The 24,579-nt window shown below is 35.3% G+C and overlaps 1 protein-coding gene across 3 annotated transcripts in view; it reads left to right on the top strand.

The window, feature by feature from the left end:
• Positions 1-24,579, top strand: part of TMTC2 (transmembrane O-mannosyltransferase targeting cadherins 2) — a 255,259-nt gene that overhangs the window by 160,351 nt on the left and 70,329 nt on the right. For all 3 annotated transcript variants that reach the window (XM_042792917.1, XM_042792918.1, XM_032999850.2), the window contains 4 exons: positions 6,648-6,762; positions 19,292-19,377; positions 20,227-20,411; positions 22,098-22,176. In XM_042792917.1, coding sequence (XP_042648851.1) covers positions 6,648-6,762; positions 19,292-19,377; positions 20,227-20,411; positions 22,098-22,176 — 465 coding nt within the window. The remainder of the gene's footprint in view (positions 1-6,647; positions 6,763-19,291; positions 19,378-20,226; positions 20,412-22,097; positions 22,177-24,579) is intronic.

Raw genomic sequence — 24,579 nt, 5'->3', positions numbered from 1 at the left:
TTTCAGAATCATCACCTGTAAAGTACTAAAAAATCATAGTTTTCCGTAAAGTTATTTTAGTTCTTTCAGATTTTACTCCATTACACTGACAACTACTTAAGTAAATAATTTCAGGAAGAATACCCCACTGAAAATAAGTCATACTGTGATGTACATTCTTGGAAAACATCACAACATTTCAAAGTGGGAAGTGTAATTAGTACTGTTTCCTCCTTGAAAAGTTTTAAATTTTGTCATATTGTTCTAACCTGTTTTCATCTGATTTTCTTACTTAGTAAGTTTGTACTGAAAGAAAACATAAAACTTAGCACCAACTGCATTGCAAATTTCAAATATTGATGCTTTGACCAAGAGAAGATTATTAGTGTACTGTACCAAAGAATTGATTTATATAAAATGTGCATATCTTACTTTTAATTAACTATTAAGCCTTGGAAGAGAAAATAAGCAAATGGAAAATCCTTATGAACAGTATTGGAAACAGAAGAAAGTGTTTAAGAAATGTAAAATTAGAATTCTCACCCTTCATTTATCATCCAAATAAATGTCATCAATGAAAATGGCTAGGAATTTCAACAAGTTTTGAGTAAGATGGTTCTCTGGAGCTTTACAGCATCTATTGGGCCCACATGCTTAATATTCTTTAATGAGCATGGAAATACAATATCTAGAAAGTAAACAGGGTGTCAGAAATAACTTTCTCATGAAGTTCAGAGTACTGATGGTTTAGGTAAAAAATAGTAGGGGAATATGGAGGAGAGGCACTGTTCATCAACCCAATGCGGCATGTTTTGATAGCAATCAACATTACTTTCACAATGTAACAGTAAAAGCGCCTCTAAAGTGTTGATAAATGTGTTGATAATCACCGTAGCTCTCTTTCCACACCATTTTTGGCAGGGATACAATGATATCTTCTTCTTCCCATTCTTTTATTTGAAGGGAAATAAAAACAGATTCCTCAAAAGCCTGTCAGATAAAAGCCTATTTTATTTACCAAACAAAATGACCTTTAGGAGTTAAATTCAAAAATACTTTCTCTTACTGTCTTTTCGTGTATATGGAATTATGGAATATTTTTGAAAATTGCACATCTTTGCTCTGTTTTATGTAAGTTAAAGTGGGTTGGTTGTTATGTTCTTAGTCATACTTCCTCCCCACTCTTGTCCTTTCCAAATATGTGTCAGGTAGGCTTTCTTTTCAAAAGGCAGAGATCAGTACTAGTCAGAATTAACAAAACAAGGCAAATGCTGTTTCTGTACTGAAGTTGAATGTTAAAAAAATTTATAAGCTTTTATTTTTTTTTCTACTTTGAAGTAGGACAATTTTTTTTTAAATTACTTATCCTTCCCCCTCTGTAATAGGATCATGCAAATATTTACCTTGCTAAAAAAATTGTTACAGCTCTGAAATGAGTTATTTGTTCAAATATCAGATTCAGATTTTCTGCTGTGCTAGTGTTTTTTTACAATCAGGTATTCAGTTTTTGAACTTCCACTGCATCAAGATTCTTGCATTAGTGTCCTTTATCATAAATATTGCCAGGAACATCTTTTTCATGGCAGTTACATGGGAGCATAAATGCAGTTATGATAGTAGAGAACAACAGACCTCTCGCAGAACTTCCAAAAAACAGAAGTCATTGCAAATAAAAAAAAAAAAAAAATAAAATAAAAAAAAAAAAAAAAAAAGAGATGTTGTTTTTCTGGACCACCGTCTCTTTGTCCTTAAACTCTGTTTATGAAATAATAGAGATGATCATTGTTATGCATTTATTTTGTTTTCATACATGAGTCAAGAGAAGTTCAGGAAGATTGTAAAGAGAGGGAATGCAACCTGGAACTGTTGCTATTAATTTCACAAGCTAAAAAATAGTAAATAATGCACAGATATCTGTAAAGTTCCATGGAAATTCTTTTGGCTTGATGTGCATTTCTCTGTGTTGCTAGTTGGGAACTGCTGACAAGTTGATTACAAATGACTTGGCTGTTCCCTAAATATTTCAGTCTTTACTTGTTTCACTCAAGTAATATTCTAGTTCACATTTTTTGTGTTTTAAGTTTATTTTGTGAATAAATCTGATAGTTTAAAGTGAGAACAGTATTACAAAACATCAATAATTTGTTGATGTGAATTGTGAATGCAATATATAACCCTTTTTTTTTTTTTAACTTTGAGTCCTACATTTTATTTCGTCAGTTTTCAAGTATGTTTCCTCCTAGTTAGGTTTACAAAAGGTAGTGTTAGCTCCCTGGCATAACATTCTGGGAAAGGCATAATCTTCCTTTTCTTTACTATATTATTTTAAAAAGTTTACTAGATTTTATTTTAGTGATTTAATAGGGGATTTTAGTTGGGGTTTTTTGCTACTCCATGTTTGACAACAGATATATTAAATAGGTTGTGGGTTTCCAAATAGATTTTTTTATTATCTAATTTTTAATGGATTATATAGGTTTAATGGGTTGGAAGGAGAATCCTTCTTTAATACTTCAGGTTATCTTTGTTAGGAATTTGTGATTTTTTTTCTATTTTTAGCAAACTATTGGATCAATTAATCAACATAAATGCTTTTACATCACCTGAGTACTTTTCTGTGAAACTTTGTTGCCTTATTTTCATTTCACTGAACAGTGTAGCATGATCCTTAATTCAATAGAAATGAAAAGTTTTATATAATTAAATTATTTTCACACATTCATTTCCATTTCTCACTTGTTTTCGTAATTCATTTGCAAGCTGGAAGTTCAACTGTTCTTTTTATTAAGATGTGCTTCTTAAATCCAGGCTGATTAGGTTGGACAACATTGTTCCTGCTTCACTGTTGTTTGTCTTGCTGTCTTCCAGGATGAAGGTAGTTAAAGAAGGTTTAATATGCCAACCTGCTATTTTTCAGGATTGTTAAATCTCAGTCCTCAGTTTCAATTAGGTAGTTGAGAAATTAATCATGTTAAATTTGAAGCTGAAATTTGTCATATTCATTTTCATTTTGAAAGCAATTAAATGCCTTAGAACTTGACCTACTCTCACTGCAAGATAGTATAAATGTAATCTTTAAAATTTAATAGAAATCTATTTTGATATGGCCAAAGTGATAACACTTAAAGAATTGTTCATTTTCTTACCTAGCACTACATAATTTTTCCTGCTATTTATTAAAAAAAAAAAAAAAAAAAGCAGCAGCAACAAAACCCCCTTAAACTGTTCCATTTTCCTGCACAGAAATGTAACAAGCATAGGAATTCTCAAGCACTAGGACATTTTTCAGTTTATAATTGGCTTAGGATACAAGATGATGAAATGGATTTAATTTTTAATGCACCCATTTATATTGAGTATGATCTATGGAAAAGTAGGCAATGAAGTGAATTTCGAATGGATTGACTGTTTTGTAGGTGTGTGAGATATACGAATGTTACCTTTGTTCCCATGCTATGATGGAGTATTATTTCTAAAAGACCTGGGACTTTTTTGGTGATGTTGTTGGTGCACAGGGAATTAAGCAGCAAGCAAAAAGTAAATATTACGAACCTGTTTCATTCACAGCTTGCTTTTTCCCTTGTGCTGAATAGGGTGCCCAACAGGTGAAAAATTGAAATTGTAACTGAAGATTAAATTGTGTTATACATATACTTTAGCATCTTCTGAATATTATATGTTCCCTTTTGCAGCTTCAGGTATTACAGAACTTAGATTAAAAATATATATAAAAAATAAGTGGAATAAAAGTAAATTTTAAATTCCAGAGTTGTTGAACTAATTCCTTTTTCTTTTGAGAATATTAATTTTGAATTTCTTACCAAGTCCAGATGGAAAAATAGTTGAGTGCCGAAATTTAGTTGGAGTCATAGGGTATGTTTTCAATAGGGATATGGCTTCATTCAGGTGTAGTTTTGTTTCTGTTTCTGAATGTGCAGATAGTTGAACAAATATTGTTACAGTTTTGCATGATACATTTGTCCTGAGGTATGGATTGAGGAACTGGATGCCAGATATGTAGTTAATAATTGAAATTCTTTGTTTTCCTAAGTTTAGTTGCACTATTTATGACAAAAAAGAGTGAAGTTCCTTGAGTAGCCTGTTTGCCATGTAGACAGTCTTCTTTTCCTCTTCCTCATATATCAGCAACCACGAGGATGTAGTTGCTGCAAATAATAGCTGGTTGTAACTTCAATGGCTATGAGTATGATCTCTACAAATAAGCATTTATTCTACAAAATGTTCCATGTAGCTTCAGAACTAGTTCATTCATCTAACTAATTCGGTATTTAAACAGATGTGAAGATTTATACCAAGGTTTTATAGTTTGGGGAAGTAAAAAGACCTTGGATTTCATGTTTCTTTTAATGATAAATTGTGATATTATTGTGTTTTATGGTTGCTAGTTTCTGCTACTATCATTTCTAGTATATTCACATGAAGTTAAATTAATCATTCACAGTTTTACAATTTTAGACAAAAGTCTAAGTGGAATACATTTCAAATAAAACAATACAGATTAAATATTGATTTATATTTAAAATTTGACACAGATTATTTTGCATAATGTAAAATAGTGTATTGCTTTAAAAATGATATTAACTCAGATAAATAATAGAGCATACAGAAAAAAATGTAGAGGAGAAACTATTACATTTAACAGTGTTAATAGGGTTTTTCCAGTCTAACAGATGAAAAGATGAACCGAATTACTCTTCTATAGATCCTTTCATTTACTGAGCTTCAAAGTGGTTGGGAGCAAATAACTATATAGCAGGAAATAGTTATCAGTAGTCCAAATGGTCATTTGATGTAACACTCTGTTATGGGAGATCAGAGTGAAAGCAAAAGTACCTACAGATTATATGGAACATACAAGTATGGGAGGTTGGGTGGTCATGTACTGCAGAAGCAACATCAGAGTATGTTTTCACACATGAGGGTTTTTAAAAAAAAAAAAAATCTGTCTTTTTCTTCTAAATGTTAATGCTTACAAACTGGCTAGTCACCTTAATTGCTGCTTCTGAAATGTTTTATGTGTTTAAAAAGGAATAGTAGCGGTAATAGGGAAATAAACTCAGAAATCTGCACATATGCTAGCAAAGAGTGTAAAAATTGAGTGAATCTGAGAATATTTTTAGCAGCTTTATTTTATTAAACAAGAGCATGATGGAACATTTTTGTGAATTTTGTCGATTTTAGTGATAAATAGCTTTTGAATTATTTCTCCTCTTGTGAAACAGTAGGCTAAAATGAAGTGACTCAAAGAAATGATAGCTTTTTTTCTCATGGAAATATTGTATTTATTTTTTTTCTTTGTCTTTACAGAATATGTTACGCACAGTTGGATGACATTATTTTTGTGACTCCTAGAAGGATTCCATCATTTTTTTCCCAGCAATGATTAGTTTAATCTGCTCAGAGAAAAATTCTGTGTTTGCTGCCATTTCCATCCCTGTGGCAGGATGCTTCTGCAGCAAATGACAGCAGCTTGAAAGTGATGCACTTTAAGGAAATAACGCATATCTGAAATAATTATCAAGCTATTTAGGAGTGTTACGTTAAAACTACATTGAAAGTTTTCATTACACAGGATTGATACAAATTCCTGTAAAAAAAGGGCTTTAGTAACTGAAGCAGCAGAGTTTAACTGCTACTTGAGCTAATGTTTATGGTTAGTGCATCTGGAGGGGAGAATAGTTTGCCATATATTGTGTGTTCGGTGCAAAGGACGTGCATCATCTTTCCCTTATTCCTGCTTATAAAGAAAATACTTGTGAAAGTAGAACTGTTTTATGAAACAACTTTGATGTATGTATAAGCATAATGTGTTTTTTCATTTATACGCATAGACTGTAATTACAATGCTAGTTAAATTGGCTTCCTAAATTGTGAATAACATGGGCTGTGTTTTCTGTAAAACATTAGTTCCAGTTTCTTTTGTAAATACAGTTTTTGTGCCACTCAACAAAACTGCAACGGGAACACATGTGGAGCCTTAAATATTTTTTTACCTGAAGTGCCTCATAGAGGGGATATAAAAGCACGTTGTATAACATAATAAATTATATGGAAAGGAACCACATGTTTTCCAAGTGGAAAAAATGCATTTTAGTCATCTGTGTAGTATGTTTATATCCATATGGCATACTTTTAATCCTGGTTACATACCTAACCATTCTTTCAATTCCTGTGTCATTTGTCAGTTTTCATACTTCAGTGAGAACTGTGTCTAGTCTGGGAAAATTTCTTGCTGTTTGGAGTAGATATTTCTAGCTTTTTTTTTAAGTCTATGAACGTGCCCCAGTTCCATATTTTACTCTGTTTTTTTTTATTTAAAGGCAATATAAAATCAAATGGTCCCTTCCCTTTTCTATAGTGGTTTCTAAAGCTTAGATACATATTTTTTTTCTTAAAGATCATTTTCCCACCCAAATGCTATATGTATGCAGAATGTACGCAAGTCACCACTACAAAATGTTAGTTTCACAGTAAGATGCAAAGGTCCAGAGAACAGGGGGAAAAAAACAACCAACCTCCCCTCCCCTTCCATAAAAATAGTTTCTTTGTGGACTTTGTCTCCCTGAGGAACTTCCTGATACTCAGATACTCTGTCACGTGTAATTGAATTGTAGCTCTTTCTGAATACTGTTTTCTCCTCTTGACAGCATGGGGTAACCTTGGAAATGTTCTCAAGAGCCAGAGCAAGATTTCTGAAGCTGAAAGCGCCTATAGAAATGCCTTGTACTACCGCAGCAACATGGCTGATATGCTTTATAATTTGTAAGTATGCATGGCTTTCCTGGGGTTGGATCCTCTGTGAAACCTGTTGTGAATGGAGCTATTGATTTACTTGCTGGAAATGGAGATGATGTTAGCTGTTGCTTTGTAATAGTTGTTTCATTAATCATGCTCCTCAAATTTTGGATGCACGGGACCTTCTCTTGGTCAACATTACTGTATATGAATGTATTGGTTATGGAGAAGGTAAACTTACAAATCTATTTGCTTTAAAAGAAGGAAAAAAACCCCACGCTGAACAAAGTGCAGATAGATGAGCTGGCAACAGTAGCACTCCATCTGTTTCTGACTCGGCTAAAATATAGAGGTGTTATTTAGGCTTCTTTTTTAAGTCTAAAAAACACTTGGTCGGGGGAGTGGGTGTTAGCACTTCCTAGCATAAGCCAATACCCCTCGGTTAGCTCCAGAGGTCTAAAATGTTAAAATAGCATATTACTTTTCTCCTGTGACTGACTTAAAAACAGTGTAGGTTCAAAAAAGTTGAATTACTAGAATCCTGTTGTAGGTGGGTAAGAGAATAAATGCTATGAACATCAAAATAGTTATAGAGCAGGGAAAAAAAATTTCCCAACTCATCAACATACCAAAGAATGAACACGGGAACTAACGTCATGCTAAGCTTCATTCCGGGGCTGGACTGTGCTGCGTGGCCCAGCAGGGAAGGGGCTTGTTCTCTGGGGGTCCGGGCTCGGCACCTCGCCCGCTCCCTGCTCAGCACGGCTCGTCGTGCCGGCGCTCACCCTTCCTCCCCCTCCTGCCATCACCCACCCAGCCCCGGCCCCCAGCGTGGGGCTCAGCTGCGAGGCAGGCTCGTCACCCTCCATAGCTGTACGCTGTTGTTTCATGGTGTGTGCGGAGAACAAAATCCAGGTGTCTGCCATGCATTAGGTAGTAGTGTGGAAAAAATGTCCCATGTGGGGTAGAAAAGCCTGTATGTGGGAGAAACAGCATGCACAAAAACTAAATACAAAAAATAGGCCTCTCTAAATAAATAAATAAATGTTCTGCCTCGAAGTCCAGTTCAGAACAGTCATTTACAATATCTGAAAATAAAGCTTACCATAATAGATTTTTCTTCTTCTTCCCTTGTTTAACAAGAAATAAATTGCCCGTTCCATTAATTTGCCTTACAGTTAAACATACTGGAAACTTAAAATGATTTAATGACAGAATTTCTGTTCCAAAATCAAATTAGTATCTCGTAATATGTGTATTTTTAATAATCACACAATTACACATATACACATAATTTTTTTGTGGAGAGTGTGAAAAGAATAATTTTAGGAAAAAAATCCTTCTACTCACAGTTAAACAGTAACTTCTGAACTCAGCAGAAGACTGTGGGAAAAAAAACGACAAGATTGATACTCAAAATTTATCATGCCATTCATTTTTGGGATGAAAATTATAACTATTAAAATTTTTTGTATGCTTATACAGTACTTTTGTCTCTTACTCACTGTATCACAGAGGGAAAATGAAGTTAATACCAGGGTAAGAAGAGGGAAGGGGGTTGGGCGATAAAGACAGGGTAAGGACAGATATAAAAGAAATCAGATTTCAGTAGGTTTGCTGTTCTCAGAACAAACTGATAATCTTCCAGCTTTCCATTGATATACAAAATATATTCCTACAAACTTTCATTGCTGTTGAATAGAAAATTTATTGGAATTCTACTGAATTTGTTTAAAAGTTTAACTGAAATGCTGGTTGGAATACACAGGGCATGATGTTAGCTTGCATATATCTGTGAAAGTAAAAGAAGTATATTCAGAGAGAAATATTTGCTAGATAGTATGTGTATGTATGCATATGCAAAAATGGATCTCTAATTCTTAACCTTTCTACTACTATCGTGAATGCAATAGAATCCTTTTTTTTAAAAAAAAAAAAAAACAAAAACTTCACAAACGCATTAGTTATTCAATCGTAAATGAAAAATCTCACATCATTTCTTTGGTTTTGTAGTCTTCTGTATACTTCTGTATCCAGCATGAAAACTAGGTGGTGAATGGTGTGGGCTTTGGTATTATGAGACTACAAATTAATTGATTATATTAAGCATAAACTCTGAATAGCTCCCTTGCAAGTTCAGCCCACCCTTGGCATGCAGTTCTATGTGAACCTTTTACAAAAAAATAATGTAGTGGAAAAATATGTCTTATATGTGCTCAGAAGAGGCCAGTTAGATTTGCTGTTTCTGTTTTTTAGTATGTGCCTTTGAAACTGAAACAGTCATTTGGTAGAACTTTAGAAAAAAAGCACCCTTACAGTCATTTCTAATTACTGTATTTTGGCCATAATGTATCCTAAGTATATTGTAGTCTCACACACTCTTTATCTTTATTTAGCATTTGTGCCTCAGTATTTGATACAAATTAATTGGCACATGTAGCCCAGTGTTCACACACAGCAATAATGAATCAAAGTGCTATTTGATCAAGGAACAAATTATTAAGGATTAGCTCACAATTTTTAATGGGTAACAATCAAAGAGAAAAACTACATAAACAGAAGCATTTGATGATCTCTTTCCTTCTTTTTCAATAAACTAAAATGTGAGGTTGGCTTAGCATTAATGCATTAAAATATAGAGAATTTAACAGATTAGATGAATGGCCAATTTCAGTGGTAAATTTTTATTTTTTGGCTGTTATACTTCATGGCTCTGAGTTACAGCTGCTTTTGCAATTTAGGACAATTTAAACTGCATTAATTTAGATTACATAATTACATAATTCCATTTGAAGGGTTGTCTGATTCTGAACATGTCATTTCCCATAGTGTTTAAATGTGTCAATTCTGTAACCTTAAATAAATTCCTAGACTTTCAGAGAACAGTGGAACATTTTTTATTATTATTTTTATTTATAAAAAAAAGGGAAGGTAAAAAAGAAAATGCTTTCGCTAACATTAGGTCTGGGATGGTGATTCATCACTACTTTAGATATGGGATAAATGGGTTGGTTCTGTTGACGTTTTCTAACATCCAAATAAGTATAAGTGAAACTTACGCATAGCATATACCTCAGGATAGCTTGCGATCCAATCTGTGGCCTGGAATTTGGGAAACTTGAGCTCAGGCTAAGGACTTGAATTCTTGTTTGGAAGCTTACTTTCTGAAACTCTTATGAAAAACTCATAGGGTGAATTTCTGGCAACTTTGAAAGCATTTGAGATTTTCATAGCAATTTCAGTGCAGTAAGGATTTCAGTTGTTGTATATTGTAGATGAAGAATATATTACAGTATGACTAATAAGGTAGTTTTTAATTCACAAATACATATTAAGTGGCCTCCTATAAATAACTTCTGATGCCTTGAGACTGCAGTGCAGGTAATTTTTACAAATAAATCTCAAATCCAACTTCTCAAAGGTAAGTGACTGCTGATTTCAGCTAGATTTCATAGGGATAGTAAATCAGCATAAACTGAGATATCTTTCCATGCTTTTATTTTAAACAGAGAAATCCAGTACAGTACATACAGTACAGAAATACAGTATTTTAATGCTGTAAAGTACCAAGGACAGAGCTGTAGAAAACCAGTAGTTCTTCCAAACAAGACAATGTTCAGTAGATTAAAAAAAAAACTATTTTTAGTTTGTTTTGGCTTTTCAGTCTTTGTTGCCTTATGACTGTTACCTAAAGCTCATGGGGATTTTGTATTGTTTCAAATTACTTCTAATTAATGCCTAAAGTAAAATTGCTTATCATTCAGAAAACAGTTGTGCATACATTATTTCACTTGTATTTAAGCCTAACTCTGCTCAGAGTATTCTTTTGTCATCCTTATCAGTAATCTATATTACCTTGAATTTCTCAGCTGGTTTTAAGGATGTTCACAGTATCACAGAGATGTTGAATATTCCTTTAAAATGGTACTAGTTACTTTAAATGTTGTATTTCTGAAATACACAATGCCCTCTAAAGAATAAATTTCTACCAAACAGCCATCCTGTTGCTTCTCTCCCGAAATATCTCATTTTGCCTTTAGTGATATAGGGCTGTGTGTACATGTTTATTATTCATATAATTTAATTTCTTTGAATAAGTTCATATTATGACTTTCCATAAACTTTACTTTGGCAAACTTAGGGAACTATGTCAATAAATGTGGATTTTTTAGATTTTTTTAAGGTACAGTCTTCAATAGTAGCCAAAATTTTAATTCTGTAAAACCTGGGATTGCAGAAGTATTCTATATGCGAAGTTTAACTCCACATCCTTGTGTAAAAATCAATATGAGCGAAGTTCTTCCTTGTCTGTTGTTGATAGCCTATATAACATCTGAAATGTGTTCCCTTTGCTTCTGCCTTTTAAGGGTGCTGGCATAAAAATCTCCTTTGCTGAGCTATCAGAGAGGGAAAGCACTAAAAGCAGGCTAACCTACTAACCCGCATTGAACTGTATTTGAACCTGCCCCAGACAAAGTTGCTACACCACTTCACGTAGTAGGAAACGAGTCAAGATTATGGTTCCTCTTCTTTGATAGCCCACAAGTTTTTTTTAGTTCAGGATGTTGAGTTAAAAAGCAAAGAGGATGTGTCATCTGCTGTCTGTTTAAGTAGTTGATTATTTTTTTCTCAGCTCTGAATGCGAGCTTGTTATAAACCTGTTTGGAATTAATCTCTGCTTTGCCAGCTAGTTCTTTCCCTGCCGAAGCAGCTTAAATTTGTGTCTTACTGTAACCAAAGTTGCCTTGATAAAATCATGCTGTATTGTGAGACCAGCTCTTGAGGTAGCACTCAAAGGCCGCTTTGGTGTCCTGCAGTGCAGAGCTCTGCTCCAGGACTCTTTGTAGGGCCTGTATGAAGTAGGTATTTTTGTTAGTAATATTGAGAGCTAAAATACATTCAGTGACCTAGCTATTCAATTACACGCCTCAGTATTTGAAATTGTGGTGGTACGTAGTCCTTACATAAACTTCGTCCATTTTATACAATTAGGAAAATAATTGTCAGACTCCTGGACTGAATGGAAGACATTGTCATTCAGTTTTGTAAAAAGCCCATCTTGTAAGTTCTCCTCGGCACGTGAACAAGACAGAGCTTTGACTGCGCTATCTGAAAGATCAGAGGTTGTTTTGGGGGTAATTGTTTTGTTTTAATTTTTCATACTAATGGTGTTATGGATGACTGTGCTTTGTGAGTTCTGCAAAGGGACTGGTCATTCTATGTGCCTACTGAGAATGTTTGGGTTCTTATCGATTAAAAAGTAGGATTTATGTTCCATTTACATATTTGCTAAAAGGGTGTTATTGGAAAACATTAAACATTCCCTGTTTGTACTGTCTTTTAATGACTGGCTTTCTTGTTAATGAAACCTAGTTGTAGACTTACAGGTTAGTACTCATTTGGCTGAGTAGCTAAATGGCTTACTTTAAAAAAAAAAAAAAAAAAAAAAAAGAAAAAGAACCAACCAAAAAAACAAGCAACAAAACAGCCTTAATTAAAGACCAGGGAATGGTTTCATGTACTGGGCTGCTGTAGCATCCATACTTGTCTTTCTAACCACTAGTTTTTTGAATGACAGTGAAAGAGTTGCCTTAGGCAAGACACATCTTCTATTACTGTGTGGCTGGAGACACATCTGTGTGGGGAATAAAAGAGGATTGTCTTCCATTTCTTTCTTTGTTTGCCAGCATAGCATTTAGTTAAATATAGTTCTTTGTAGATAATCCCACCTGAAATCAATGGGAAGAATGTAGCTTGGGGCATGGATGAACTGCAGTCATGGCAAAATAATAGCTAACAGGCCCTGTATTAGCTGTTATCAACTACCAAACAAAATTGATTAAAATGTTTTAATATTGTCTCTAGCTTTAAAATTTCATAACTATTTCACTAACATACATGTTTACCTTGATGACAGTTACAGTTCCTGTGTATTGCACTTGGTCAATTTATGCAACCTTTAATCACTGAGGAGTTTGCTTTGTAAGTAGACCAGCTGGCTTTAATAGGACTAAAACAGGAAGAAATTAATATGTAACTTGAAAAAAATGGTAGACTGTCTACTGCCTGTTTATATTTTGTGACTGCTTTCCAGTCCCTGAAAATAGTTTTTTGCCATTAGTATTCAGTGACTATAGGTCAAAACCAAAGCAGAGAAGAAAGACAGGAAGATTTTTCAAGTTGCTAGGTAAGCAAGATGTATAAAAGGTAGCAGTTTAAAGAAATCAGGATGGTTGCAAAGAACTCATCTGGGGTAAATGTTTTCCTGCATGTATTTAAATGAGTAATTCTATCTATAGAAGTGATGTGCATAATTTCTAGATAGCCAGAACTTGCTTCACATTATTTTCTTCTATGTATTTTTCCTCCTATTAGACAAACAGGATTCTGAGACACTTCCTAAGTCACTGGGTGAAGTCTGCTACTCTTGCAAACAGTCAGCACGTATCCTTCATCTCATAACTGATTCACACGCCACTGTAAAATTAGCTAAAAGCAATGAAGGAAAAAAAAAAAATCCTATTGTTCCAGAATCTTGCTACTGCATTAGTTAGAATCTATTTCCTAATTATTTCTAAATTAATTCATGCATAATCTATAACCGTTTACTTTGTGTCCTTATGGTGTCCTTTGTGTTACTTATGGTTTAAGTAGCTTTTTCTTTTCCAAGTAATTTCACCCTCGTGTGTTTCTAGAGAGAAACTTTATTCTTCCACAGTACTTGTCTTACAAAGCTAAAGAAGCAACTGACTTCCTCCCCACCCTTCCTCCATCTGATAGACTTCACGTTTTCCCAGTGATGCCAGTAAACTTTGAACGGAAGTTGCATGTTTCGATTAACATTTTAATTTATCTACCTTACAACTGGGAGGTGGACTGGAGAGAAAAAAAAAGTTTTGGAACTGCAAAATTGAAGCAACTGCTCCTGTGTTTTGTTTTTTTTTCAGGGAGTGTTTTGGGGTCATGCCTTTTTTATTTATTTAGCGTGGTATTCTTAACAACTCTAGAAAGTTTATTAAAAAGTTCCAGAAGACTTCAGGCTCTTCATCCAAGTTAATCACTTGAGCTTACTCTTCTGTATCAAGCATACTTATTTCAAGGATGTGCTTTCCTTTGTTCATCCTTGTGTAAGGAAGGAAGAAGGCTTTGTGTGTCTGTAACCACAAAAGATAGGTACGTACTCAACACATGCCAACTACTGTGCTCCACCACTGGTTTACATTCAGTGCTTTGCACTGTGTTGCTGCTTTTGTATTCTTTCTGCCTGCTCCTTCTCCCCTCTGCCAGCAACATCCAAAGAGCAGTTATCATTTTGAAGTGTAAACAAAGAAGGCATGTCAAGAACAAATCCACTCCTGGCTTTAGGAGGAACTTCCTTACGCAGCCACCTGCCCGGCCGCAGGGAAGGGTGAGCTACCAGAGAATTGGCAGTGCACACAAAGTGTGATCACAGCTGAGGGACAGTCTTCCTCTGCATCTAGAAAGTGTTCCTGTAGAGCAAATTTTTTTTTTTTTCCTTGCATTTATTGTAGACAAAAGAAGTGGTAATATGAGAGGAAAATCAGCTGTCTCCTTTAAAAGGAAGTGAAGTAGAACTATATATTTGTTGAGCTTTACAAATGTACCCTGAGCTTTTTAAAGGTGTCTTCAGTGTAATAAAGCATAATAATAAGCACGATAAGCAAACTTTAAACTGATTGCTCAATTAGATAAATTTGCTAGACAAATTAGAAAGTTTTGGCTAAACATTTAGTCTTTTTTTTTTTTTTTCCCACATACAAAAGAAGATGGAAATATATCATGCACCAAATCCTTTTTAGAGTTTGTGATTGTTTACAGACTTGCCATTAATCTGTTTTCACTCCTTTCCAGGTGAGTGGAAAGGAACTAATTTTTGTCTAAAAGGTTTGAGAGCCAGTAGACAAGTAAGCACAGTTTCCATCTGGCATTGCCAGTTGCTAACTTCAACCCTAGCAATCAGCTGGAGGGAAATGGGTTGTCTAAGGAGGGAAACAAGGAACTGGGGCTGAACAAACAGATCCTAAGAACTTTGAGGAGGTCACAGACTTTCATGGTTACCATCTATGGGTTTCACTTCATCTGCCTCTGCCCATGTTCCTCTACTCCATAGCTAGTCAACTCATTTCTTACAAGAGTAGTTGACTGTACTAATTATGTAGCTATTAGTTCCCAGCTTATGACTCTGCAACTTCTTTTTGTACACCCACGGTCAGTTTGCTTGATGGACATTTTGCAATTCTCTAGTTGAATTGGCATATAAAAGTTTTATTTAAAATTTTGCCCTTAATATATCTTTATAAAGACAAATAACTTTAATTTTTAGTGATTTTAAAGTAATTTTGAGTATTTTTGATGAAAATTCTCTAGCTGGAATATAGTAAATGCTAAACCTTGTGAAAATAAGACACAGGAGGCATATTGAACTTTCCTCACGTGGCTTTGGCCTCTGTTCTGAAGTGAAAGAGACTCTAAATGAAACTCCAATGAAAAAATAACTGTTTCTGTGGCAAAATAACTCATACTTCACCTATTTCTGAGGGAGAAAGAAAGAATATATAATCAAACTTCCAGTTGAAGCTTGCTGAAAAGTTGTTAATATAACTTAACAGACTGCAAAGGTAATTAAGCTCAACCTCTCAGACTCTTTTGGTCAACAGACCCTTTTGGTAGTATGTTCTCTAATGACCTTTTTGCAACCATATAGTGAAGGACACATTCCCTTAAGATATTACTTACTTGAGCCCATCTCTTTGCTTTGTGTTTGTCTTGACAACGGTGAACAATTTTCAGGACCAGCCACTTTCAGTGGCTACCCCGGGGTTTGCTGTCTGAACTCAGCGCGGCTGGGGTGGCTGGCAGAGAGCCTCGAGAATGAGATCCCTGCTCTTCTCCCAGGGCCCTTCCTTTGGGATGCTGGTCCTTCACAGGCCCTGCTGTCTCTGCTGTTTTTCTGAACCTTGGGTTTGGCTCTCAGGTGTAATGCCTAGCTGAAAGTCAGCATGGGTTTTTGTCCCGGGAGTGGCTTAGGTGCTGTGAAATGCAGCAATGGAAAGATGAATATGGGACCTGAGGACTTGCAGATTTTCTTGACCTAATTTTGAAATAAACAGTAGTTTTTCATTTGATCCTGGGACTTATTTTGTATTTTGCTCAAAAGTTAAATATTAATATGAAGGTGGTGGTGTTTTACTTGTAGAAAATGGAGACAAAAGTAAATATTGAACTATTACTCATTTATATTTTTTTTGTGTGGCGAATGAGAGAGTAGACCTGTGGAAGTAATAGTGAGCAATAATGTAGTTAGAGACCTGGATTATAATACACACTCTAAAAAGAGAAGTAGGACATTTCAAAGGCAGTATTCATTTTGGCAGTAACTAAATTCGAAGTGTTTGGCTTTACTTTTAGTTGCATTTTGTGAGTAACTGGATAGAGGTTGGTGAGCATATTTATATGCCTGCGTTTTTTTGAGCTTAAAGCTAGGGAGGATCTGATTTTTTTCATCCTGGAAGTGAAATATAGCTGTTCTTTAAACTCCTCTGATATTCACTGTAAATTCAGGAATGCTTTGCCAGTTTAATGCAATGCTCCTCATCTTTTTATCTATTTAAATAACTACTTATCCCTTCATCGGTGACCATCCAAGCCAGTTATCTCTCAGAAGCATACTCCCCTAAGTGTTAATTGAATTGAACTAAAAATATTATTTTTTAATTTTCCTTTAAGCCTTTTCCTGACTTTGTTTAATCTGAAACTAGAACTAGAGACTCATAAATCTACTAATTTTTGTACTGTCAGAAGCCACAGGGAAAAACAGCCATCAATCAGGACATTCATAACAAATAGAAATAAAAAACTAATTATTTGCTGGAATTCAGCACTCAGTCTTGAATCTGAGCACCTTGGGTTTATGTACATATCTACACACATTATATATATATGTATATATTAAAAAAAAAGTATGAGTGTATGAGAGAATGTCCGTTAATGGAACAACTTTAAAAAGTAAAAAATTCTTCTGGGAGTGGAAAAAAACAAACACCTAAGGTATCAAGTAATTAATCAAGAGTGCCAGTACTAGAGCATGTAGTGAACACAGAAGATCAATTTGGTAATAATTATAAATAAAATTTCTTTTAATCCATAAAGCACAAATGTTGTACCCTTACCAAAGTAATTTATTTTGTTCAAGTTGACCAATTACTATATTACTTCTCTTAGTATGTGAAATTATTTATTCCAGAACTAAAATAAGAATGGAATTTCTGTGATAAATTTGTCCCAAAATTGTGTGTAAGAATCCTTTTGGGTTTTTTAAAAAGTAAGAAGCATCTTAAATGTCAGGCCATATAATAATTTATTTCTATGTTAATTCTACTGCAATCAATAGAAAACTGGATCAAAATACCATAATAAGAGTAATTTCCCTTGGAGTAATTGCAGTCTATAAAATTTCTTAAAGTAAACAAAAATCATGTTCTAGAAAATTTAGAAAATGTTATTACTATCCTGACGGTCATATCTCATTCCACCTACAAGACATTTGACAGTAGTTAAAATCCTTGGTGCCATGCCAAAAAGTACCCTGAATGTTATTCCCTCATTGCTCATATTACTGCAAGTACCAACTGAACATAAGTACTGTTAATATTAAAGTCATTTACTACTTAATTTGAGGTTAGTTGAGAGATAGTTTCAAAAGTGAGGCCACGTGGTGCTGATGGAGAGATAGTATAGAAAAAAAAGAGGATATATTCCTCCATTTTGTAAAATCCTAACCCAGTGATAGGAAGCAAACACCACAGATGGTGGTTACTTCTTTACTTAACTGTCCTACTCTTTTCTTCCCCCAAAGTCCACCTGTTTAATTCAAAAAGTTTTCCTGAGGATCTGGAAGGAAAAAAAAATATCTCTGGTTAGAAATCGGAGATGGAAAATATCCAACATCTTTGCAGTTCAAAAAGCTAGCAGTAGATAAAAGCATAAAGGAAGAAATGAAAATTGCTGTAGGTTAGGGAAACTACAAATACATATGATAACCTTTCCACCTAAAAGAAATAGCTACATTTATTTTTTCATGGATACTTTGAGGAGTATGAAGAGCGATATCTACCCTTGGATAATAAGGTCTGAGTCTGCATGCTGAAATTACTGGTTCTTAAATCTTTGTGATTTTAATACATTTGCATATGCTATTTTCAGTCTCCTAAAGCTTTGGGGACTGTTATGCTTTGAGCATTCATTTAAGTATACAACTGTAAATTCATGTCAATGCTGTCCATACCACTTATTTCTCAGAAATTTGTGTGTGACTAGTGTATTCTATAATTCACAACAATAATTGTCTTAAAAGCTTTAATTAAAGCTCATGAACTATAAAACTGAGGACTGGAGGTATTCAGCATAATTTTTGATAGCACTTCAAATACCTCTTCAGTTACTAAATTTGTTCAGAGCAGAAAGGAGACAGGAAAAAATTGAACTGATGTAGGTACTTAGCTGTAAGGTGAAAAATCTAGTGAAATTGCTCAACAAGGACTAGTTAAGATAATACATATGAAGTGTCAGGTGGTTAACTTTATTGTGCACTTAAAAAAGATCTGCTTGTTTCAAGTCAAGAAAAGATAACAGGCTAAACATGAATGACTTAGTTACAAATAGCTCCAGCAAACTCCATCTGTTTTAAAAAGTCTCAGTCTACTATTTTCTCAACTGAATAATTGAATCTTCTGTTTTTTACGTGTTATGGTTTGAGCTCAGAGGGCAACTGAGCACCATGCAGCCACTTCCTTCTTTCCCCCGCAGTGCTGAGAAGGAGAAAATAAGCCAGAGACAAACTACAACAGTGGGGGCCGCTTCTTCTCACTGGCTCCCAGATGCCTTTGGGCGCAGCCACCTTTATTTTTCATGTGGAACCCCCCACAGGCCATATATCAGTGTCTTCTTCGCCGTGGACCTTCATGGGTGGCAGGGGGGCGCCGCCCTGCCATCTTACCACGGAATACAGGGGGGTCTCTGCTCTGGCACACCTCCCCCCTCCCTTTTTCCTCCATTCTTCCACTGACCTTGGTGTTCACACAGCTGCTGCAACTCCTCCTCCCAGGTCCCTTCTTTATCACAGAGGCTCAGCTGATTGGCGTGGCCTTGGTGCAGAGGTGGGTCTGACTTGGAGCCAGGGGAGCTTCAAGAGGAGGACAACTCTGTATTCCCTTCCCCTGATACCAAAACTCCCACCACTCACTCAAAACCAGGGCACCAAGGAAGCCAAAAATAGTGCGTTTGATATCTGCTTTTTTAAAGCCATATGGATGCACCTAATGTCTATGAATTAATCCTGTTTTCAGACAAAATAATTTCCCTGCCGAATAGTTAGTAATATGCAGAGTTGTTATATTTCTGAAATATTTATCTTTGTTACTTCAGTGTTTTGGTTTTAATATTTATTTTGAAGTTACTCTTTGCAGCTTTGCAGTAATGTGTCTCTCTCTGTCTCTTTTTTTTTTTTTTTTTTTTTTTTTTTTTGGTCCTTATGCAGGGGATTACTACTTCAGGAAAACAGCAGATTTTCAGAGGCATTGCATTACTATAAACTGGCAATTGGTAGCAGACCCACGCTAGCTTGTAAGTATTTCAACTATGCAAGCTTGCATAATGTTGACTATAGTTTATTAAGGAAATCTTACTCTTTAATAACACTTTATTTTTTTTCAGAAGTTTTTCATTTGGAAAACTAAAGGTGAAATTGTGTACTTTTCAGTTGAAAGAAAGTGTTATTAGTTAACAACTGCATTTAATGTGGCACAGGGAAGAAGCAGATAAAGATATAACACTGGAAAGCACTGGTAGAACATAAAATGCTTCTGATCTGGAATGGTGAGCCATAGATGCCACTTCCCAAATTTTCAGGTTCCTGTTTTCCTTTTCTTACAGCCAGACCCTGATTTTTATGGTACGTGGTGTGAGTGAATAATACGAATATTTTTGATGTCCTTTCATTTTTCCTTTCTTGCCTTAGGCAAATAGGAATTGAGGATGTTGCCAGTAATGGGTTGTGATTTTAAGTGGGTGCATATTAAGATTGCTGACTTTTTTGTAGCTTAAGTATTGAATCTTCTACATATGTATATATACACATACATTTATATATTTATAAACATATGTATATATTTTTGTAACATTTCAAACAATGAAGCTATATGCTTGATACAGTCCTAATAAAAGGAATGAACTGGGGCACCCTGCCTAACCAGTGTTCCCTCCTTCCTCAGTCTTCGTAGCCACTTTTTCCTTTCCTTGTCTCTGAACTTTTACCTCTTATATGTTCCTCTTTACATCAGTGATTGATCTATATTATATAAAGCCAAGTTAGATAACCATGGGATCTGTTTCAGGCATTACTTTGAAGCAAAACAAATATTAGATATAACAGTGGAATCCCATTAAAATATAATATTTTTTCCATCTTCACAGCTGCCTATTTAAATACTGGTATCATCCTGATGAACCAAGGGAAGACAGAAGAAGCCAGGAGGACTTTCCTGAAGTGTTCAGAGATCCCTGATGAAAATTTGAAAGATCCTCATGCTCATAAAAGCTCTGTTACTAGCTGTCTTTATAACTTAGGAAAACTTTTTCATGAACAAGGACACTATGAGGTAAGACTCCAGATTTGTCTACAATATCGTGATAAAGTCTCGATACATAAATAAGATCTATTGCTTCCATCCAGACTTTCAAAATACACGACAGGCACAAATTGATTGAATTTTACCAAATCGAGATTAGCCTTCTCTACAGAGAATATTTATTCTCTGCAGCCACAGGTGTGATGATATTTAGCAGTGTGATGTTCTGGTGGCAGAGTCAACATTAGCAGTGGTCACCTCTGATATGTGTTAAATCATTCTTTTTGGCTTTGTCCCCATGACTGGTATGCAAAGGACATAGCCTGATTACAGACCAGCCAACAGCGTACTGGCTTTTTAATTCAACAGACTAAGTCCATCTTTAGTTGAAAAAATGCAATTATGTTTGCTTTTGAGTCTCCAAAAAGAAAACCTAGTTGGAACAATTCAAAACTTCAGTGATTAAAAACATCCTATTATGTGTTATTTTCAGATAACTTGATCTAAGTGCTAAAGTAGGTTAGATATTTTTAATGTAACCGTATGCTGCACTGATCCCCTCTCATTTATGTGTGACTGTTGTGAATCCTCTCTATAGTTCCAGATGAAATTACTAAAACTGGACATTCATTTAAGTTTTGACCTTTAACAGTATTTGAAAGAAAGTCATTCTCTCTTTGCATTGCTGGGCATACTTCAGAACAGGAGTTATGTATGGTTTTGATCCATACAATTCTTCCTGACTACAACAGTTAACTCAGCTGCTTAAGATTAGGCATGCACAAGCTCTATGGATTCTCTGTCATCTGTCTGCTGAATCTAGCTCTGTCAGATGGCAGTTACTAATTGCTTAAAACCATGACACAGACAGCTAATATATCTGTAAAGATACAAGAACAGCAGCATGACGGCTGCATGGCCAATAGAGTGTAGAGTTGGAGTGCCATGCCTGGGAGGTGCAAGGGATTTTAAGAATGTAAACCATCAGATTTCTGCCTGGTGGTCATTGCAGTCTGACCCAGCCTTGATTTGATCATACACTTAGAGGTTTTTTTCAAGCATATTTCAGCCTTCACAAGATGTGACTATTTGATGGGATGATGTAGAAAATGATGCAGAGCTAACAGACCAGTAAGCATCTTAAGTGCTGAATGAATCATAAAAGTGTGATCAAGTAATTCAAGGCACAGCACATTTGTGGAGGGAATCTAATTTTGGCATTCCTGACACTATAGTCTGTCTCATTCTTTCTGTGGAGCAGGCATCAGTTTGAGGATTATGGTTTTTTGTTACTTGGCAGTAGACAATTATTTCTTTATATTTAGGTCACTTACTGTAGCTTAGTCATTAGTAAGTCCCTTGTGTGCAGTTTGATATTACTCCATATTCTCTGACAGGCTATAGAAGTTTATATATGTTTATAAACTCATGAGTCATTGAAGTGTTTAAACAAGTGTTTCTTTTATTTCCACCTGGAAAAAGAGTTGCAATATTTGAACTACTTTGATCTCTTGTCAGTAAGCTTCACTGAATTTGGTAAAACTTTTGTAAATGAGAAATGTGAACTTTTTGTGATATTTATGACAGTGATGTGTTTTCTTTCTCTCTGCACCTTTCATTTGTGAAAGGTAGTTTGGTCTTAATTTATACGTGGAAGACTGCTTTTGAAATTGGTGCTTTACTAATGATTTGTCCCTTTTGTGTATTTCTTTTCAGGATGCCCTTGTGGTTTACAAAGAGGCAATACAGAAAATGCCAAGGCAGTTTGCACCACAGAGCTTATACAACATGATGGGTAAGTGTATTGTTAGTGCTTCAGAAAGATACTTGAGGAGTCTGGCAGGGTGAAACAAAAGAGCTTAGCCAGGCACCTGGTGCTCAAATGAATTAGCTAATAAAAACAAAAATAATTGCTTTCAGTAGACACGAGCCAAACCAGGTTCAGACCTTAAATGCCAGCAACTGCAATGCTGGATAAGGTGCAATAAATTATAAGACTGTTAGATACTAGATATCTTTAAGAGTGTTCATGCAGCACTTGTACATTTAGAATGCATAGTGTTTTTCTCTGCCTCCAGAATCTCTCATCCACGATCTTGGACACCTCACGTGCAAGTCATACAGGCTTTTTTAATCTCCCATTTAGTCATCATTGAAACTAAGAAGAAATTGTGTTTACTTCATAGAAAATGGAATGAGATTGATTATAACATAAAATTTAGTGTGGGTGTTGGATGTTAAATTTCCATGTAAACCAACAAGATGTCCAACAGGCCCACAGAGATAGTTGGAATTTTTTTGCAGCTAGTGCCAAGAACTTATTTCCCCACTGATGTACTGTTAGTTAGACATCTGCAGTGAGAGAATTCTTCTTCCAGGACCAGACTATCTGTCCTTCAAAGTTTTTTTTTGAGTCCCTTGAGTACTGCAAGAAGCATTAATTTAGCTGAGGTGGTTTTTTGTTTTTAAATTTTAACTTCATCTCTTCATGTTCTTCTTTACATCTTTATACAGGATACATTAAACAGAAAAAAAACAAAGAAGATAATATGAATTAGTATTTGCAGTATTCAGATCTGTAAACAAGAGGGCAGGTTCTTCATTGTTCCATAGGTGCTTTTAAGTGGAATTCTCTATGAAAGGGCATGTGTGTCTGCTAAACAACCTCAGTGCCTGGCCTAGTAGACTCTGTGAGCTCCTATCTGGGACAGAAAAGGATGTAAGATGCCTTCAAAATAGTTCAAAGTAGAGCAATTAAAAATATATGTAGAAACAATTAGGAACAACAGGAAGCATGTGGTGTTTTGTGGCTATTTTTCCCCTCCCAATGCGTAAAATACAAGGAATGTATTGGTTGATAGCAATTGGTTTGACATAGTTGTTGAGAGAAGACACCACTCACTCTTCCTTCCTTATTTAGGAAAGGCATCATTTATTACCTACTTACAAGTACTTGGGCATAGGAAAAAAGTATTCTAAAATTGTAGTTGTAACTGATGCTATATGTTTGCAAATCTCTGTAAATGCTAAATTGAGTATTTTTCTTGTCACACTGACAAAGTATCTGATGTCAATAATAGCTAAACCACTTCCTTAACAGTTGGTACAGTTCAACCTACCTCTCAACAGAAGACCTACTTCTCCCTGAATGCTGAGCTTTCTTACATTAATGCAAATGGCTAAAATCCCTAAAACGCACAAGTTGATTATTGCATGTACTTTTCTTCATAGGGAGTCTTAGCTGAACTATTGCTTTATCAGTTTTTATTTATCAGCAAATGCTGCTAAATTTGGTGGGGTTATCAATAGTCACCACTCTGTGAATTAAGCCTCTGCTTACTACTGTTGTCCTATAGTGATCACTGAAGTACTGCAGTGCTCCAGCAAACCCTCTGAAGTTTGACTGCCTTCTGTAGTGCAGATATATATTTCATAATTCTGATAAAAGTGCTCCTCAGAAGTACAGAAATTGGCAAAAGTAAACCAGTGCTGTTTCTAGCACAATGGTTGATCCATCACAAAGTAGGCCTGTGCCACACTTTTTCTTTTCCTGTGAATAGATGTTCCATTTAGAACCAGTATGACCTGTAAGAATCTTTAGTTTTTTACTTTTTTACCTATTGGTTACTATTTAGGTTCAGAAGGCCTTTCTCAGCTTCCTTTATAAGCACAGTCCATGACGTCCAAGTTCACTCTGTTCCTGGGATTTGCATTTATTAACTCACAAAACGATAATGAAGACAAAGACCAGCTCAGTCCTTTTCCCAGGCTTGGATGCTGCTACACTTCTTCCCTCCACTGCTTAGCCCATACTCTGTCTTCTGTTTCCTTTAGGCAGCCTCCAGCACTTCATGTATGTCCTAGTGGCATAACAAGTTCGGGTCAACTAAGCTTACTTTAACCCCCTTCAGCCTATTGAAAAGAGCAACAGTCTATTATGGAGCTCCGTAAAGTACAATTTGTCATTAACGTAGCATATATTTGTATTTTGGTTGCTGTTGTAATGACAGCTGTTGCAGGGAAACCAGAAATTGCTTCACACTAGTTGTTGAGGTGTAATTTGTTGACTGTGGTGCAAAGGCAAGCCAAGAGGCTACATAAAAAGTCGGGTAGTGACTTGAATGCAGTGCAGCTATATTAACAGCAGGACTTAGACTGATTTGTTTAAAGCTGTCCTGGATGCATCTACACGAGCATA

Source organism: Tyto alba, unplaced genomic scaffold (assembly GCF_018691265.1).
Source record: "Tyto alba isolate M040663 unplaced genomic scaffold, T.alba_DEE_v4.0 Super-Scaffold_2, whole genome shotgun sequence".
In the NCBI taxonomy this organism is placed as follows: Eukaryota; Metazoa; Chordata; class Aves; order Strigiformes; family Tytonidae; genus Tyto; species Tyto alba.
This window is presented reverse-complemented; position numbering and strand designations above follow the sequence as displayed.